This window comes from Mus caroli, unplaced genomic scaffold, assembly GCF_978045245.1.
Source record: "Mus caroli unplaced genomic scaffold, Mus_caroli_1 scaffold_13, whole genome shotgun sequence".
In the NCBI taxonomy this organism is placed as follows: domain Eukaryota; kingdom Metazoa; phylum Chordata; class Mammalia; order Rodentia; family Muridae; genus Mus; species Mus caroli.
This window is the reverse complement of record NW_028227268.1, coordinates 6,583,253-6,600,111: the sequence shown is the minus strand read 5'-3', so window position 1 is coordinate 6,600,111 and position 16,859 is coordinate 6,583,253. Positions and strand designations below refer to the sequence as shown.

General features: G+C 50.9%; 2 protein-coding genes across 3 annotated transcripts; one reads left to right on the top strand and one right to left on the bottom strand.

The window, feature by feature from the left end:
• The first annotated feature begins 428 nt into the window (after window positions 1–428).
• On the top strand, window positions 429–14,672 carry Armc7 (armadillo repeat containing 7). Its single transcript, XM_021176368.3, has 3 exons — window positions 429–759; window positions 854–997; window positions 12,879–14,672. The coding sequence occupies exons 1-3, from the start codon at window positions 669–671 to the stop codon at window positions 13,238–13,240; spliced, it is 597 nt and encodes a 198-aa protein (XP_021032027.1). The 5' UTR covers window positions 429–668; the 3' UTR covers window positions 13,241–14,672.
• Nt5c (5', 3'-nucleotidase, cytosolic) lies at window positions 14,622–16,059 on the bottom strand. Of its 2 annotated transcripts, none has more exons than XM_085829428.1 (5): window positions 15,815–16,059; window positions 15,487–15,587; window positions 15,354–15,414; window positions 15,046–15,165; window positions 14,622–14,978 (listed from the first exon to the last, which is right to left on the bottom strand). In XM_085829428.1, exons 1-5 carry the CDS (start codon window positions 15,992–15,994, stop codon window positions 14,844–14,846), a joined length of 597 nt encoding a protein of 198 aa, XP_085685554.1. In that variant the 5' UTR covers window positions 15,995–16,059; the 3' UTR covers window positions 14,622–14,843. The 2 variants fall into 2 exon arrangements, with proteins under 2 accessions (XP_085685554.1, XP_021032025.1); XM_021176366.2 differs by having other exon boundaries at window positions 14,622–14,946; window positions 15,051–15,165.
• Window positions 16,060–16,859: the final 800 nt, after the last annotated feature.

Genomic DNA, 16,859 nt, shown 5'->3' with positions numbered 1-16,859 from the left:
CCACCTCCACCACAGCACGGCAAAGCTGGCCCCCTCCCTGACGCTCCTTGTGATCCTAAGACTTTGGGGTTTGACGGATGTTCTGTTTTGTTAACAGGGTCTTGCCATGTAGCTCTGGCTTGCCCTGTAGACTAAACCGTTCTTAAACTACTATCATGTCTAGATGGCCTGAAGATCCGTCTGCCCGGCTGTCAATCCATCCACCATTCTCTCTCTCCTTTTCTCCTCTTTCCCTCCCCTCTCCCTTCCTCTCTCCTTCGACGCATCCCCGCTGCGGCGGCTGCGCAGCGGATGGTTAAAGCCTCCAGCTCTAGAAATCGGGAGGGAAGCCCAGGAGGCGCCCAGTAACCACGCCCAATCCCGTCCTAGTTCCGCCCACTCTGTTTCCTGGGGCGGGGCTAGAGAGACTTCCGCCCTGAACCCGGAAGCAGTGCAGGGAGCGCGATAAGGGGCGTGCCTGCCTTCGGTTCCGCCCGGGTTGAATTTTGGTTTTCAAACCCGGCTCAGACAGGATCCTGAGACCCCTGGCCACCCCCACAGGTCATCCCCAGCTGCAGACGCGGATCTCAGGACAAGACTGGGTTTGCTGCCGCTCTGTCGCCGCCGGGACAGGGCAGGATCCAGGCCTTGTGGCCTCTACCCGAGCTCCCAACTCCGCCGCCCCAGCCATGGCACAGAAACCCAAGATAGACCCCCACGTCGGGCGGCTAGGCTACTTGCAGGCGCTGGTCACAGAGTTCCAGGAAACCGAGAGCCAAGGTGAGAGGTGTAGGGTGGGCAGGAGGGACCCAGCAGGGTTCTGACAGCAGCCGCCGCCGCACAGGTCCGACCCCAGGGCTGCTTCCCATTGCAGATGCCAAGGAGCAAGTCCTCGCCAACCTCGCCAACTTCGCTTATGACCCGGGCAACTACCAGTACCTACGGCAACTACAAGTCCTGGACTTATTCCTTGATTCTCTGTCGGAAGAGAATGAAACCCTAATCAAGTTTGCTATTGGTAAGAGTTAGGCTGCCCCACCCCACCCCACCCTGCGCCCGCGCGCCTTCCCCCAAGTTATGGACTAGAGCGACTTGAGAGTCAGGCATGCCACTCGCCTATAAAACCAGCATTACGGGAGGCTGAAGCAGGAGGATGGTTGCGACTTGGGGGCCAGCCTGGGATTCAGAGTAAGACACTGTCACTAAACAAACTAGTCTTTGGGATGGGATCTCATCTTCTAGGGCAGACCTGCCGTGTGTGGACCACCTACCTCCTCCTCCTCCACACATTATCGTCTTTCTTCCTCTTAGAAAAGAGATAATAAGCGAGGAAATGGGGGTGAAACCTCTTTGAAAGAAGTTTAGTTTTTTGTTTGTTTGTGTGATTAATTGATTTTGACTTTTTTGTTTGTTTGTTTTTTGTTTTTTGTTTTTTGTTTTTTGTTTTTCGAGACAGGGTTTCTCTGTGTAGCCCTGGCTGTCCTGGCACTCACTTTGTAGACCAGGCTGGCCTCGAACTCAGAAATCCGCCTGCCTCTGCCTCCCGAGTGCTGGGATTAAAGGCATGCGCCACCACGCCCGGCTTTGATTTTGACTTTTTGAGACAGGATTTCTCTGTGTAACCCTGGCTATCCTGAAACTCACTCTGTAGACCAGGCTGGCCTTGAACTCAGAAATCTGCCTGCCTCTCTGCCTCCCAAATGCTGGGATTAAAGGTGTGCGCCACCACTGCCCGGCTGGAGCTTGCCCTTGTATTGTTTACTGTCAAGAGATGCAAAGGTAGCCTAGAACTCCTGCAGTTGGGTTATTGTAAGGCCGTGTGAATTATTCAAGAGAGACTCTTTTACATGTTCTGTGTAGGTGTGTGTTTGCATGTGTGTGTGGATGAGTGTGGGTATGCATGTGCACCAGGCTGTATGCATGAAATTTCTCGAGTCAGTTCTCCCCGAGTACAGTGGTACAAACCTTTCATCCCCAGCACTGGGAAGACAGAGGTAGGCAGATCTTTCCGCGTTCCAGGCCAGCCTAGCGTGAGTACTGAGTTCTGGACCATCTAGGGCTCTGTGGTAAGATGTCGTCTCTAAAATCTATGGTAGTCGTTGTCATTGTGTTCTCCTCTTCCAGTAGCTAAGGCAAGATCTCTGTGCCTTCAGAGTAGGGCAGTGCACTCCATAGCTGGGCCACGCGCCTCCAGCTAATGGGGACAGAGTGCTGGGGTTCCAGATTCTCGACGCTGCATCTGGTTTTCTTATGTAGGTGCCTGGCACCAAACTCAGGTCATCAGAATTGTGTGGCAAGCTCTTTTACCCACTGAGCCATCTCCTCTGCCCCATGATAGCTAGTCATTATTGGGTACTCTATAAGGCAGGTACTGGCCCAGGTTCTGCGGAGATGGTGAACAGGGTGGGGATTGTATTCTGGAAGGGGAGCTAGGTGGCAAATAAACAAGCAAAGTAGAGATAAACAGCGAACTCAGATGGGGCCATAGGAGGTGTGTCACTCACGCTACTTACTCCACTTCCATTTCAGCCATCTTGGATATGCGATGTAGACAAAGCAGCTAAGCAGGAAGCTGTTTGTTAGAGGGAGGCCGATGTGTTAGAGGGAGGCTGATGTGTTAGAGGGAGGCTGATGTGTTAGAGGGAGGCCGATGTGTTAGAGGGAAAGCTGATGTGTTAAAGGGAGGCCGGATGTGTTAGAGGGAGGCTGATGTGTTAGAGGGAAAGCTGGTGTGTTAGAGGGAGGCCGATGTGTTAGAGGGAGGCTGATGTGTTAGAGGGAAAGCTGACGTGTTAGAGGGAGGCCGATGTGTTAGAGGGAGGCCGGATGTGTTAGAGGGAGGCCGATGTGTTAGAGGGAGGCCGGATGTGTTAGAGGGAGGCTGATGTGTTAGAGGGAGGCCAATGTGTTAGAGGGAGGCCAATGTGTTAGAGGGAGGCTGATGTGTTAGAGGGAAAGCTGATGTGTTAGAGGGAAAGCTGATGTGTTAGAGGGAGGCTGATGTGTTAGAGGGAAAGCCGATGTGTTAGAGGGAAGGCTGATGTGTTAGGAATATTTTAAGTGAAGAGGCGGATGGAACAGAAACTAGAAATTAGAGGGGTTGGCACAGGAGCTTTGGGTCTAGGTCGTGGGAAGAAGTTGAGAATTTAAGAACAAACAAGTTCTTTCAGCACATATCTTTTAAAAATAGCCTTTCCCCGTGTAGTTCGAAAGGAACCCTCGGTGCACTGAGAAGGAAACTGTCCGTAAGAGTAACTCAGGGCTCAGTGATGGAGGACCTGTATCATGATGCATGTACCACATGTCTGAGGCTCTGTGCGTCCATCCTCAGCATTGCAAGGAGATAATTCCAATGTTGTTTAATATTTAGCTATGCAAAATTTCCTAACAGTGCCCTAAAGAACATTCTTTTTTATTAATGAGAAAGGACAGGGCATTTGAGGTCTCACTGTGTAGCCCTGGCTAGTCTGAAACTTGTCTGCCTCATGGGTGCTGGGATTAAAGGTTGTTCCACCATCCCTGGCTTTCAGAGGATACTTTGTAGAGTAAGTTCCTCTGCCATGTGGCTCCTGAGGATGGCGGTCAGGTGGTGAAGCTTGGGGGCAGGTCCTTTACCCATTGAGGCAACCTGCAGGCCCAAAGGGATATTTTTTGATGGTTGGTTTGTAACTAGGATCCACTGCAGGACCTGCGTATTTCATCTGACTTTGTTCCTTACAGAGACCTCTTTATGTTCCAAATAAACATTTTATTTTATAGCAAGTTGAGAAAACTTGAAGAGACTGGGAGTGTAACTCAATAGAGTGTGTGGTGGTCTGTGCCTGTAATCCCAGCATGCTGGAGGTAGGGACAGGCAGACAGAGAGCTCAAGAGCCACCTTCAGCCACATAGCGAGTCCAGTTCTGAGCCACTCAAGACTCTTTCTCAGCAAAGAAGAAAGAAAACCAAAAAATTCCAAAGATAAAGAATTCCCACACATTCACATCCTCTTTTTCCTGTTCTTAACTCCTCGCACTGTCTGGTTCATCTGCTATAGTTAATGAGCTGGCATTGATACATCACCACTAGCCAATCTTTATTCATATTATTCATATGACCTTCGATTTTTTTCCTGATACAGTTTTTTTCTGGCCCAAGACCCCACATGACATACGTGGCTTATCATCAGGCCTTATTTGGGTGTTTTTGTTGTTGTGTCTGACACAGGGTCTCACTGTAGCTCTGGCTAGCCTGGAACTCCTGTTAGGATCATTTAGCACCAGTGTGACGTACCTCTCGATTCACCTTCATGACCTGGTGAGCGACTGTTTATCAGAAGTCTCCATTATGAAGCTGGCCCCCTCCCCTTCCGTAGTATACTCTTGGGACAGAGGTTATTACATAAATTATCTTAAATCTCTTTTAAAAAATTGTTTTTACATTTATTTAGTATGTGTCTGTGTTTATGTGTGTGTCGTGATAGGAACGTGGAGGGGTGAGTTCTCCTCTTCCACCATGGGGGATCAGGGAGTGAAGCTCAGGTTGCGCGGCTTGGCAGCAAGGGTCCTTCCCCAGTGAGCCTTAACCAGCACCTTAAACCTCCTGGAATCCTTAGGTTTGGAGAGTCTGTGGCAGGGGAGGTGTAAGCAGACACCTGCCTTCCCTGTAGGGCACAAGCAGCAACCAAACTTAGATCCCACCAAAGTGTGTCTCGCGTAACCACTGGTTTTATTGGGCCTGCTTACAGAACGTGGGTGACCCGATAGCAGCTATCCTACTAAAAGCCTTGCCCAGCACATAGGATGGTTTCCCTCTAGCTGCAGAAATGGAACCCTACCCTCTCAGTAACTTTCCACCACTACAGACCGGAGCACCTCCACGGCCACAAGCAGTTAGCACACAGTCGCATACAACAACTGAGACGCAAGAGGGATCCTTAGGAATTCAGAGAGGTCTAATGGTCTCCCTGTCCCCTCCTGAGGGAGCATCACTCATCAGAGAGCACGGTGGGCATGTCTCTTACAGTCACAGCCGTACTGATGAAAGTGACAACTCTGGGCCCTGGGTGTTGCCATGTGTCTTCTTCAGTTCTGGCACTCAGGAGGCAAAAAGAACATGACCTCGTGCCAGGCAGTGGTGGCGCACACCTTTAATCCCAGCACTTGGGAGGCAGAGGCAGGCGGATTTCTGAGTTCGAGGCCAGCCTGGTCTACAGAGTGAGTTCCAGGATCAGCCAGGGCTACACAGAGAAACCCTGTCTCATAAAACCAAAAAAATAAAAAAGTAAAAAGGAACATGACCTCGGGCTGTGCTGTTTGGAGGGTAATGATTACAGTACCTTCACAGATGACCCATCCGTCCGTAACACTGATGGTTGCATGGTCTACCCATCTGTAGGATGTCCCTCTTCCCTGTATGTCTCCTTCCTCTCAAAGATATCATTTAGCTCAGGGCTTCTCAGACTTTTCCCACTCAGGAGCCCTTTTTGCATGAGAATAAAAATTGTGGGGCAGTGTACAAGACAGGGTTTCTCTATGTAGCCCTGGCTGTCCTGGGATTCTCAATGTAAACCAAGCCAAACTCAAACTTACAGATCCACTTGCTTCTGTCCTGAGTACTGGGATTAAAGGCCTATGCCACTACTTAGCTGCCTGAGAAAAATTTACATGCATGCACGTACGCTAGCGCGCGCGCACACGCACACACACGCACACACACACACACACACACACACACAGAGCTATATAAAATAAGGAGGTGGAGGCAAGAGAACCAAGAATCTTGGATGATTTTCAGCTAATTAACAACTTTGGCTGGGCGTGGTGGGGCACGCCTTTAATCCCAGCACTCAGGAGGTAGAGGCAGGCGGATTTCTGAGTTCGAGGCAAGCCTGGTCTACAGAGTGAGTTCCAGGACAACCGGGGCTACACAGAGAAACCCTGTCTCGAAAAACCAAAAAAAAAAAAGACAACTTTGAGGCCAGCCTGAGTTGCATGAGACCCTCCCTGTCCAAGGGGGCAGGGATCTGGTGCATGTATGATTTTACTATTTATTAAGGACAGTGTTTTCATACTAAGAAGATGGATGGTTCATTTTTCATACACGCGAACCTGGCTGAATGCTGATACTGTGGGACATAGACCATCCTCAGTGGTTTTCGGAGAGAACCCTGACTCACAGAAATATAAAGTGACAATGGTAGGTGTATGTGTAGGCTGTGCATAGCACATCCAGCCCTCCCCTGTGTTAGAGCCTCCCGAGTTGTGGGAGCCACAGCGTGGTGGGAGCCCCACAGTGTGGGCAGCCGTGACTTAGCTCCTCCTTCTGTCTCCTCCACTTCCTATAACCCAGAGACTCAGTTGAATAGCTTCTCAGCTCAGTGTCACTTTTTTTTTTTTTTTTTTTTTTTTTTTTTTTTTTTGGTTTTTCGAGACAGGGTTTCTCTGTGTAGCCCTGGCTGATCCTGGAACTCACTCTGTAGACCAGGCTGGCCTCGAACTCAGAAATCCACCTGCCTCTGCCTCCCGAGTGCTGGGATTAAAGGCGTGCGCCACCACGCCCGGCTCAGTGTCGCTTTTTATCTCTGAATACATGACAGTGTGATTTAGATTTTTTAGAGACACCCCACTCTTCCTGATGTTTGTGGAATACAGGATTGGAATACAGAGCCTCCCATCTTTTCTCAGTGCAGGAGCTCTGAGACACATGGAAATCCCAGCTATGGCTGGGAGCCCAAGTCTTTAATCCTGGCACTTGGGAGATAAAGACAGGTGGATCTCCATGAGTTCAAGGCCAGCTGGGACTACATGGAGAAACCCTGTCTTAAAAAAACCAAAGACAGAAAAAAAATTCCAGCTGTCCTCAGCCTCCACCAGCAGATGCTCTGTTAAGTGCAATGCTGAGGGAATTCACTGTAGGTGGCAGGACCCGGAAGAGGCTGGTGCAGCTGTAGGCTGAGGGATGGAGCCTCAGATGAAAGGAGATTGGTGGGCTCTGGGTGGAATCTAGGGGACTTCAGAACATCCCTATGGGGCCTCTGTACCTGGGCTAAGGGAGCCCAGTTGTCTGGGCATCACTGGCTCTGAATCCCCGCTCTTCTAGAGGCATGCTATTCTAAATAATCTGTCCCAGAGTAGGAGGAAGTAGGATCGGGAGTTCAAGGTCAGCCTCGGTTATATAATGAGTCTGAGGCAAGCCTCAGTTTACAGGACCCCTTCTTAGAACCCTCTGCAAGTGCACCCCTGTGGTCCCAGCACTCAGGGTGCAGAGCCAGAGGATCTCTGTAGGTTCCAGGCTAGCTAGGATCTACATAATGAGTACAGTGGTTTAAAAAAACAAAAAAGGAGGGTGTTGGAGAGATGGCTCACCAATTAAGAGCACTGTCTGTTTTTCCAGAGGTCTTGAGTTTAATTCCCAGCAACTATGTGGTGGCTCACAACCATCTAATGGAATCCAAAGCCCTCTTCTGGTGTGTCTGAAGAGAGATACAGTGTACTCGTATACATTAAATAAATAAACAAATAAGCCAGGTGGTTGTGTGGTGCATATCTTTAATCATAGCACTTGGGAAACAGAAAGTTGGATTTTTGTGAGTTCAAGGCCAGCCTGGTCTACAGACTGAGTTCCAGGACAGCCAAGGCTACACAGAGGAATCCTGTCTTAAAAGCAAGTCTGCCCCACTGTTGTTGCCCTCTGAGTGGTGACAGTGGCCATGCTTCTGCCGGGGAGCGAGTCATGGAACTCCTCTACAGTAGGCTGCTGACTCTGGAGAAAACTGCCCAGTCACAGAGATGAACAGGTTCCAGACAGCCCCAGAAGGCAGTGTTGCCAGCACAGAGCACCTCAGATGCTCCTCTGCCAGCTTGGAGGCGCCATGGGAGACTGGGAGTTGCCCCCAGGATCTGTCTGTTTCACCAACTGTTTTTTTGTTTTGTTTTTTTCCTTGTCCTGCCGTCTTCACACAGCCTAAGTCTCAGGTTTCAAGTGCAAGTGCAGCTCCAGCTCTCAGCCTTGCGTCTCTGGGGCGCTGTGTTGATCTCGCTGCTCTTGTATTTGTCATATTCGACTTAAGAGGCGAGTCCCAGTGGGAGCTGGATGCAGATTCGATGGCCGTTGTCATTTCCGACCTTGGACTGCCTCTGGCACTGAGAGGGGAGCACTGCCAAGCACCTGTTCTGCTGCTGAGAGCACTGTCCGCCTTGGAGCTCCTGGTGGGAGCACTTGCCGTGCTGATCTCCCTGAGAAGCCTGGCTGCGTCCATCTCTGCAGTTAGGAGTTTGCCTGCTGCACCTGGTGGTGCCCAAAGCTCAGGGTCACATTTAGTCACAGAGGAACTGGGCAGTGGTCTTAGTCACGAGAAAGCTGCTGGTGAGTGCGACTTTGGCTGAGAAGGGGATGGATTGAGACACCAGCTCTAAAGCCAGGGGTAACACTCAAGAGTGAATGAAAGAACGGAGCAGAAGCTCTGGTTAAAAACATCCTGTACTCCTGTCCATCCCAGGCCAACATGGAGATGCAAAGACCACAGGAGGATTTTGCTTCTCTGAAACTGATCCTTAGGGTGCCACAGGGCACTTTGACAGATTTGTTGCTAAAGTGGGATTCATTCCTCTGAGAAGTCTGGTTAAATTGACTTCCTAGATCTTGCAATACAGACACTGCCACCAGGGGGCAGCAGTGCTCAATGGCTAAATCCTCTACAGCCTCTTTGGAAAGCAACAGTGTATTTCTCTTTTGTTTGTTTGTTTATTTTTTTGAGACAGGGTTTCTCTGTGTAGCCCTAGCTGTCCTGGAACTCACTCAGTAGACCAGGCTGGCCTTGAACTCAGGGATCTGCCTGCCTTTGCCTCCCAAAGTATTTCTCTTGTAATTAATAATATCTTTGACATTTAAAAGAGTTGTTTTTCTCATTTATTCATTCATTCATTCATTTATTCATTTATTTGTGTGTGTGTGCTTGGTGTTTGGCCTGCGTGTGTGTCTGTGTGAGGGTGTTGGATCCCCTGGAACTGGTACTGTAGACAGTTGTGAGCTGCCATGTTGGTGCTGAATTGAACCTGGGTCCTTAAATATCAGTCAGTCTTAACCTCTGAAGCACCTCTCCGCCCCTGTCGTTTTCTTTTCCAGTAAAGTATAATGTCAGGTGTGCACAGTCCCAGCTACTTGGGAGCCCTAGGCAGAGTGTCTCTTCTAGTTTGAGATAAAGCAGGTTTATTTTAGGCCTAACAGTTATTTTATGTTTTAATTATGCGACACACAGCTGACGTATGGTACAGGATTTACAGATTTCAAGAAAGTCATCCCAGCATGGTGGTCCATGATGTAATCCCAGCATTGGGAGACAGAGGCTAGTGGATCTCCAGAAGTTCAAGACCAGCCTAGTCTACATGGGGGAATTCCAGGCCCTCCAGGGCTACACAGGAAGGCCTTATCATGTGCATACATGCACATATACATGAATAAAAGTACGTTGCGTGTGTATTTTCCTCTTACTCACAAGCATTTTCAGGGTGCTGAAGTAAAACCTAAGAACAGATTAGTGCCCAGTGAGGCTTTTTTGTTTATTTTTTATAAAAATGTATTGCATTATGATTGTGCATGTAATGTGGGAGGGGCGTGTATACATGCCATTGCATGTATGTGAGTGTCACAGGACAACTGTGCAGAGTCAGTGTTCTCCTCCCACCCTAACGTGGGTCCCTGAGGTTGGACTTTGGTTACCAGGCATGCTCAGGTACCCTTACCTGCAATCTCACTGACACCTTCTTATTTTTGTTTTTACTTTCTTGTCTCTCTGTGTAGCCCAGGCTGGCCTTGAACTCAGGGATCTGCCTGCATCTATCTATCTATCTCCCAAGTGCTGGGATGAAAGCCATGCACTCCCACCGCCTGCCCACCGTTTTAACCCCCAGGAAATCCCTTTGAGCCCTTCCCAGCACCAGCTCCTACTTTGTGACTCCACGTTGCTTGTTTCTCCAAGTCCAGCTCTCTCATCTCAGGTTCCATCTTTCAGGGGTTTCTATGGATACTGGTGTCCAACAGAGCCCAGCCTTTGCCTCTTGCCTCTAGCTCTTCCACCCCGCCCCCCATCTCTGTCCACCCAAAGCAAATTCTTCAGCTAGTCAGGGCTTGCTCTCCTCTCTTCTTTCTTTTTGGTGGTACTAGGATGGAGCCCAGGAGCCCTCGCAAGCGTCCACCGCAGCCACGCCCGGTCCACCCTTTCTGGTTTGTAACTATCTGGGAGTCTGATGAATGGACACAAGTGGCAGTTTAATTAATCCTTGAGTCCATTAAGGTGTGCTCCCACGTGCACCAGCAGCTCCTTGGTCAAGCTGTGTCATGTTTCTCCCACACGCCCCAGGCGGGCACAGCTCTTAGCTTTGTCCCTGTGGATTGCTTTCACATGGTCTCGGTCTTTATTTAAGTGAGATCATGCAAGATCTATCCTAAAGCTAGCTTTTAAAAATACATTTTAAATCTTAAAAAATTCTTTTATATATTCTCATCCCTATGGCAGTTTTCCCTCCCTCCCCTCTCCCCTCTCTCTCCCTTCTCTCCCTCCCCTCTCCCCTCTCTCTCCCTCCCACCTTCTCTCTCTCCCAGATCCACCCCTTCTGTGTCTCCTCTCAGAAAAGAGCAGGCCTCCTAGGGACATCAACCAAACACAGCATAACAAGCTGCAGTAAGAGCAGGCACACACCATCATGGCAAGGCTGGGCAAGGCAGCCCTAGGACAAAAAAGGGTCCCACGGTAGGCAAGAGTCAGGGGCAAGCCCTGCTTCTCCCCCTAGGATTCCTACAGGAGCACCAGGCTGCTCAGCCAAACATCTGTAGAGGACCTAGGTCAGAGCCTGCAGGCTCCCTGATCTCTGTGTGCCTCTGGGCTCCACCTAACGCTTGCCTGGGAGACTCTGCATGAAGTCTCCTTGCTCTCTTGGGGTGATTCTGCTAGACTCTTGTCCCAGAACACACTGCAGGCAGGGCAAACTGAAGGTTGAAGATGTGTTGGCTGGGTTGGTGTCCCAGTCCCTATCCTTGAGGCCTTGCCTGGTTACAGAAGTCCAGTCTCTGTGTCTGGGAGACTTTGCTAGGTTTCTCACCTAGGTCCCTTGGACTTTCATTGCACTACTTGTCTACCTGGCCTCTGGAAATGCCCTCCTCCAGTTTCAGTCCTTTCTCCCAGTATTTTCTCTCCTTCCGCCTCCACTAAATCTGGTTGTAGGGAAGCATGGTGGCCCAGGCACTTGGGAGGCAGAGGCAGGTGGCTCTCTATGAGCTCAAGGCCAGCCTGGTCTACATAGCAAGTTCCAGACCAGCTAGAGCTACACTGTGAGACACTGTCACATACACCCCCACACACAAAAGTTAATTCTTTCTATGTGTGTGTGTTCTTGAGTACAGAGGCCAGGGGTGAACGCTGAGGGTTATCTTCTGTGGCACTGCACTCTGTGTCCTGGAACTCACTTTGTAGACCAGGCTGGCCTTGAACTCAGAAATCCGCCTGCCTCTGCCTCCTGAGTTCTGGAATTAAAGGCATGCGCCACCACACCCGGCTGTGGGTTTTGAAGTCAGGGTTTCTCATTGAATCTGGAGCTCACCAATCACGCATACACACACACACACACATTCCTGTCTCTACCCCCACCGTGAAGACGTTACAGACCCACATAATTATGTCTGGCTTATTTATATTGGTGCTAGGATCAAACTTAGCCAAGTACTTTTAACAATTGAGCCATTTCCCAAACTCTAAAATTTATATTTTTGTTTTGTTTATCTTTAGGATTTCTAAAATTTTAATGTATGTGTGTATGTGGCATGGGGGGGGGGCTAGGTTCATGTGGACACAGGTGCATATGTGTGTATGTGGCGTGGGGGGGGGCAAGGTTCATGTGGACACAGGTGCTGATGAAGGCCAAAGAGGGACGTCATATCCTATGAAGCTGTAGTTACAGGCAGAAGAGCAGGATGTGCTGAGCCGTCTCTCCAGTCTTTGTGGGGTTTGTCTGTTTGTTTCTATTCATATATGAGGCCTATCTGTGTGTGAGTGCTGCCTGTACACCATGGGGTCCTACGGAGGCCAGGTTTTTGGATTCCCTGGAACTGGAGTTAACAATGGTTCACAGATGCCTGGTGTGGGTCCTGGGAACAGAACTTGTGACCTCAAGGAGAGCAGGAAGTATTCTTAGACACTGAGCCATCTCTCTACCCCGCTTGTTTTGTCTTTGAGACAGGGCTGTAGCCATGCCTATCGGTGAAAGCAGACTTTTATGTTGTTTTAGGGCAAGCCTATATATAACCCAGCCCTCAGGAGGCCATGGTGGGACACTATTCCAGGCAAAACTAGGCTTCAGAGCAAGTCTTTCTCAAAGCTAGCCCCCAAAACTCTCCTGAAGACACTACCTTTCATTTTAATAGTGTGTGTGTGTCCACAGTGGCCAGAAGGGGTTTAATATCCCCTGAAGCTGGAATTCATGCCACCCACTGGGGGTCCTGGGGATCAAACTCAGGTCCTCTGCAAGGGCCACACTGTCTTAGCTGTTGAGCCATTTAGCCTGGAGACATTATTTTTAAGCTCTATATGGTATTTCTTATCCAATAAGCTTGCTGTAATTTACTTACTGAATGGGTTTGCTACTTAGACTTAGCATGTCATGAGGTTTCTGATTTCTTTTTCTTTCTCACTATCCTTTTGGGGGAGGGCTGATGCTGGGGACAGAAGTCAGGGCGACTCCCAGGGTGGACTCCTGAAGCCTTGGCAGAGGACTGGGGCTTGGTGACCTTGCAGTCCCTGTCCACAGGCAGTCTTCTCCCCAGCCCAAGTGCTTCCTCAAGGCTCACTAGCCAGAGGGAGGCTGGGAGGCGAGACAGAGGAAGCCAGGACCCAGGCACCTGGCTCATCCATCTTTGCCTTTCTCCAGGGGGGCTCTGCAACCTGTGCCCGGACAAGGCCAACAAGGAGCACATCCTGCAGGCAGGGGGCCTCCCGCTCATCATCGGCTGCCTGTCCAGTCCTAACGAGGAGACGGTGCTGTCTGCTGTCACCACACTTATGTACCTGAACTCGCCAGGCTCCCGCTCGCATCCTGAGCTGACCTCCCTGCCCGTGGTCCAGTGCATGCTGCGCTTCTCTCTCTCTGCCAGCACACGGCTCCGTAACCTGGCCCAGATATTCCTAGAGGACTTCTGCTCGCCGAGCCAGGTGGCTGAGGCCCACAGCCAGCAGGCCCATTCTGCCCTGGGGATCCCACTGCCAAAGACTGAGGCCCCACAGCAGCCCTGATCCAAGGACACTTAAAGATCCTGCCACAGGTATAGGAAGCAGAAGGCTAATAGCATCCTGAGCCCATCCTGCGCAAAGAGGTGTTTGTTCAGCTGCATGCAAGCTGCAGTCTTGGCATGACAGGCATTTGCATCTAGGGAAAACAGGAGGAGGGACGAAGCCAGACTTGAGATGCTTAGAGGAGAAAACCAAAGCTGGTATGGCTTTCATGGACTGGCAATCAATAAATTACAGACAGACCACCACCTCTGCTGCCCCCAGTGCCCAGCTAATGCCCTCGTGTAAGAAGCTGTGCCCCTGGGAGAGTGGCCAGTACCATGAGTGTCCAGAGTAATTTTGATGGCTAGAGATCAATCAGCCTTATTGTCTGGGAAAATGCCGTGGGTTGACTCCTCCAGTGTTGAGGCTGAGTATCTGGGCATGGTAGCATTGACTTGGAGAGACAGAAACCACTGTCTGTCCACACAGCCCTGCTCTCTGCGAGGCATCCTATGAGGAACGCAGGGGTGAAGTGTCTTCCCTTGGGTGTCACAGCTCAATGAGTGTTAACTAAGTGACCATTGGGCATGAAGAACAAGGCCCTGCAGGTGTGAGAGCAGAATGAAGGAGAACTGAGGGCACCTGGGCATGCCTTGTCTCTCTGGAGAGGCCCTACATAGGATCCTTGGGTTAGACAGCAAGACAGGGACTTCAGCTCTGTTTTACCAGGCTGTGGACCTCTCATGTGCCAGCTGCCAAGTGTGGCATCTCTGTCTTTTCAAAAGAGTTGCTCTGGCCCCCTTTGCCTATGGGTCAGATCTTCTGACACTTGGGTGGGAGCCCTGAACATGAACCTTTCATGGGCTATCCCAGTCTGCTTCCTGCCATTCTCTCAGGAGCCACAAGCCGGTCAACCCCTCAGAACTCAGATGCAGACCTTCCGTAAAGACACCTAGAAACTAGATGTCAGGGGACCACGGCGGCCCAACCTCTAATCTAATCCCTTGAGAGACAGGAGCAGGATAGCGATGAGTCTGGTCCAGCCTACCTAGTGAGTTCCCAACCACAAAGGTCCGATAGAGTCTAAGGGACAGCAAGCTCCTGTAACTGGTTACCCCGCCCTCCTCTGCCAACTGAGAAGAAAAAAAATGGAATTAGGGGATAAGTGAAGAGCAGTCCTGACAGGAAGTAGAGTTTAGAAAAAATGGGGGCCCTGATCACTCAGCATTGTCCCCCCTCAGATGGACAATGAAAGCTGAGGAAGGAGATCTACAAGGGCTGGAGAAGGGCTGTCGTACAGCCACTGGATGAAGGAAGGGTGGGAACCTTTCTCGGTGGGCTGTCTCCCCCAGACCCTAGCCCTCTCCTGTCCCAGGAAAAGGAGCATCAAAGAACCAAAGCCTTGAGTTTGGTTTTTATTTTTATTAAAAGCCTCCTGATTTTCTCCACCGTATTTGTGTGCTAGTCTCCTTCTTTCCGGTGTAGGCATCCTGGGAGGAGCCGGAAGGCAGTCTGTTCAGGTGGCTCCCTGATTAAAGAAAGTCACCTGTCCAGGCAGGGTCCTGTCCACCTCAGGGTCCTTCACAGGCTGGCTCGCTTGCTCTCTATGATCCCCCTCCAGTTGTCACTCCAGGAAAGCAGCCGTCTCCTGGTGGGGGGCAGGGCCAGGTGCTGATTGTGGCAGCAGGTGAACAAGATGTGCTCCCAGCTTGGGGTCTCCTCTAGGCCTGGGCAGTAAAGACAGCATGCGCTCGGTAATCTGGTCATTTTTACTACTCCTTAATCCCAGCAGGCCAGATGCCTGGGGGTTGTCAAGGTTAACTGGCCCAACCTTGAATGTCGTCATTGTCATCAATGAGCAGGTCTCCCATGACCACTGTCTTGTCCCTAGTCAGGATAATCCGCTCCACAAACTCTGGCCCCAGGTTCTGCTCCACCCAGCGGTACTGTATGGGCGGGAGGGGTGGGGAGAGGTCAGTGGAACTTGCTAGGCTCAGAATGCAAGGTAGTAAGGCATGGGGCTTAAGTGGGACTAGCCCTTAAACACGCGGGAGCCCTTTCACCCAGCCCCCGTGTTCTGAAGCTTATTTTTTAAATCAAGATTGGAAAGCCAAATCAGCGCAGGCGCCGGCACCTTCTCGCCCACACAGTGGTCATACTTCAGCAGTGGGGTGGTGCAGATGAAGACCTCGGTGCTGCAGAGAAGGGGTGCAGTTAGGCCTGGGGCACTGGCCGTCTTCCCGCCGCCCCCTCCTCACCCTCCTTACTCCTGCATGTTGTTCATCTCTCGCAAAGCGTCCAAGGCCCCAGGGATGGGCTCCAAGTTTAGGAAAAAGCCTGGAGATTCATACACACTGGCCACTTTTTCCTGAAAGAGAGAGATCTTGGTTCCGCTCCTGCTTTCCAGTAGGGGGAGCCCCAGAGAGGACACACACACAAAAAAAGATTCTGCAGGAGACCTCGGTTCTAGTGAGTGTGTGTGTGTGTGTGTGTGTACCCTTTCAGGCTTTCTGTTTCGGGGGTGAACTGTGGATTCGCACAGCTTGGCTGCCTAGAAGAGAACTCAGCCTAGAGGTTCCCCATCGGGTCTCCTACCGCCAGGTCCGGCCTCAGGGCTCCGTACTGCTCGTTGGCGAGAAAGCCCCGGCGCTGTTCCAGCGGCACGTGCGGTTCCTCGGGAAAGCGGCGGCGAAAACCCTGCAGGAGGCCGGACTCGAAGTCAGCTAGCACGCCGTCCATGTCCACCAGCACGCGCACGGGCCGCTTCACCGCCATTGCCACGCCCGGTGTCTCCGCAGAGCACAGCAGCAAGCACGGAAGATGCCAGACCCGGAAACAAGCTTCCGGGACCGGGGTAGGGGCGGGCCGGACTCTGTTCATTTGCAAGAGTGGCCAACCAGGTGCCCAGGATGGCATTGCGTCCCTTACGGGGCTGCCGCTCATGTGCAGCATCAGAATCCCTCACCCATAACCTCCAAGATCCGAAATACTTTCTTGGCAATGGGGAAACTGCTTCGCATGCTGAATGCATCCTTTGCCTCTCCCATGTTTGTCCAGGCTGGAAGCTGACAGGATCGTGAGTCTCCCAGTTCAAGGGATGAGAAGGACCCCTTAAAGACAACTGTGGGCATGAGCTGGGCTCTCAAGAGACCCGACTCATAAGCCAGTCTTGGTTTGAAACAGTAACATTGTTTTCAATCTGAGTCCACTACTTTTTCCTGTGGACCCGAGGTCTCCGGTAGAATCGAAAACTTCTATGTCCCTCTAGAAAATGTTAAGCGTTCATACACAGACACACACACAAACACACACACAACTTGTTCTTGTAGATTTCAGAGTCAATGGTGACATCACATCAATTTTCCAACCTCTAAATGCAGATTTGAGTAATGACTTCCCCCCCCCACCCCCCCCACCCCCGACTCAGGGTTTCTCCACATAGCCCTGGCTGTCCTGAAACTCTCTGAACCAGGCTGGCTTCAAACTCCCAGAGGTTTGCCTGCTTCTGCCTTCCGTGTGCTGGGTTTAAAGGTGGGCGCTGCTACACCCCGATATGACATGACTTCTAACCCATGGCAGAAGTTTGTCAGCATGGAGCCCAACATCTCACTTGAAGAAAAGCCAGTTTAAAACAACAAAG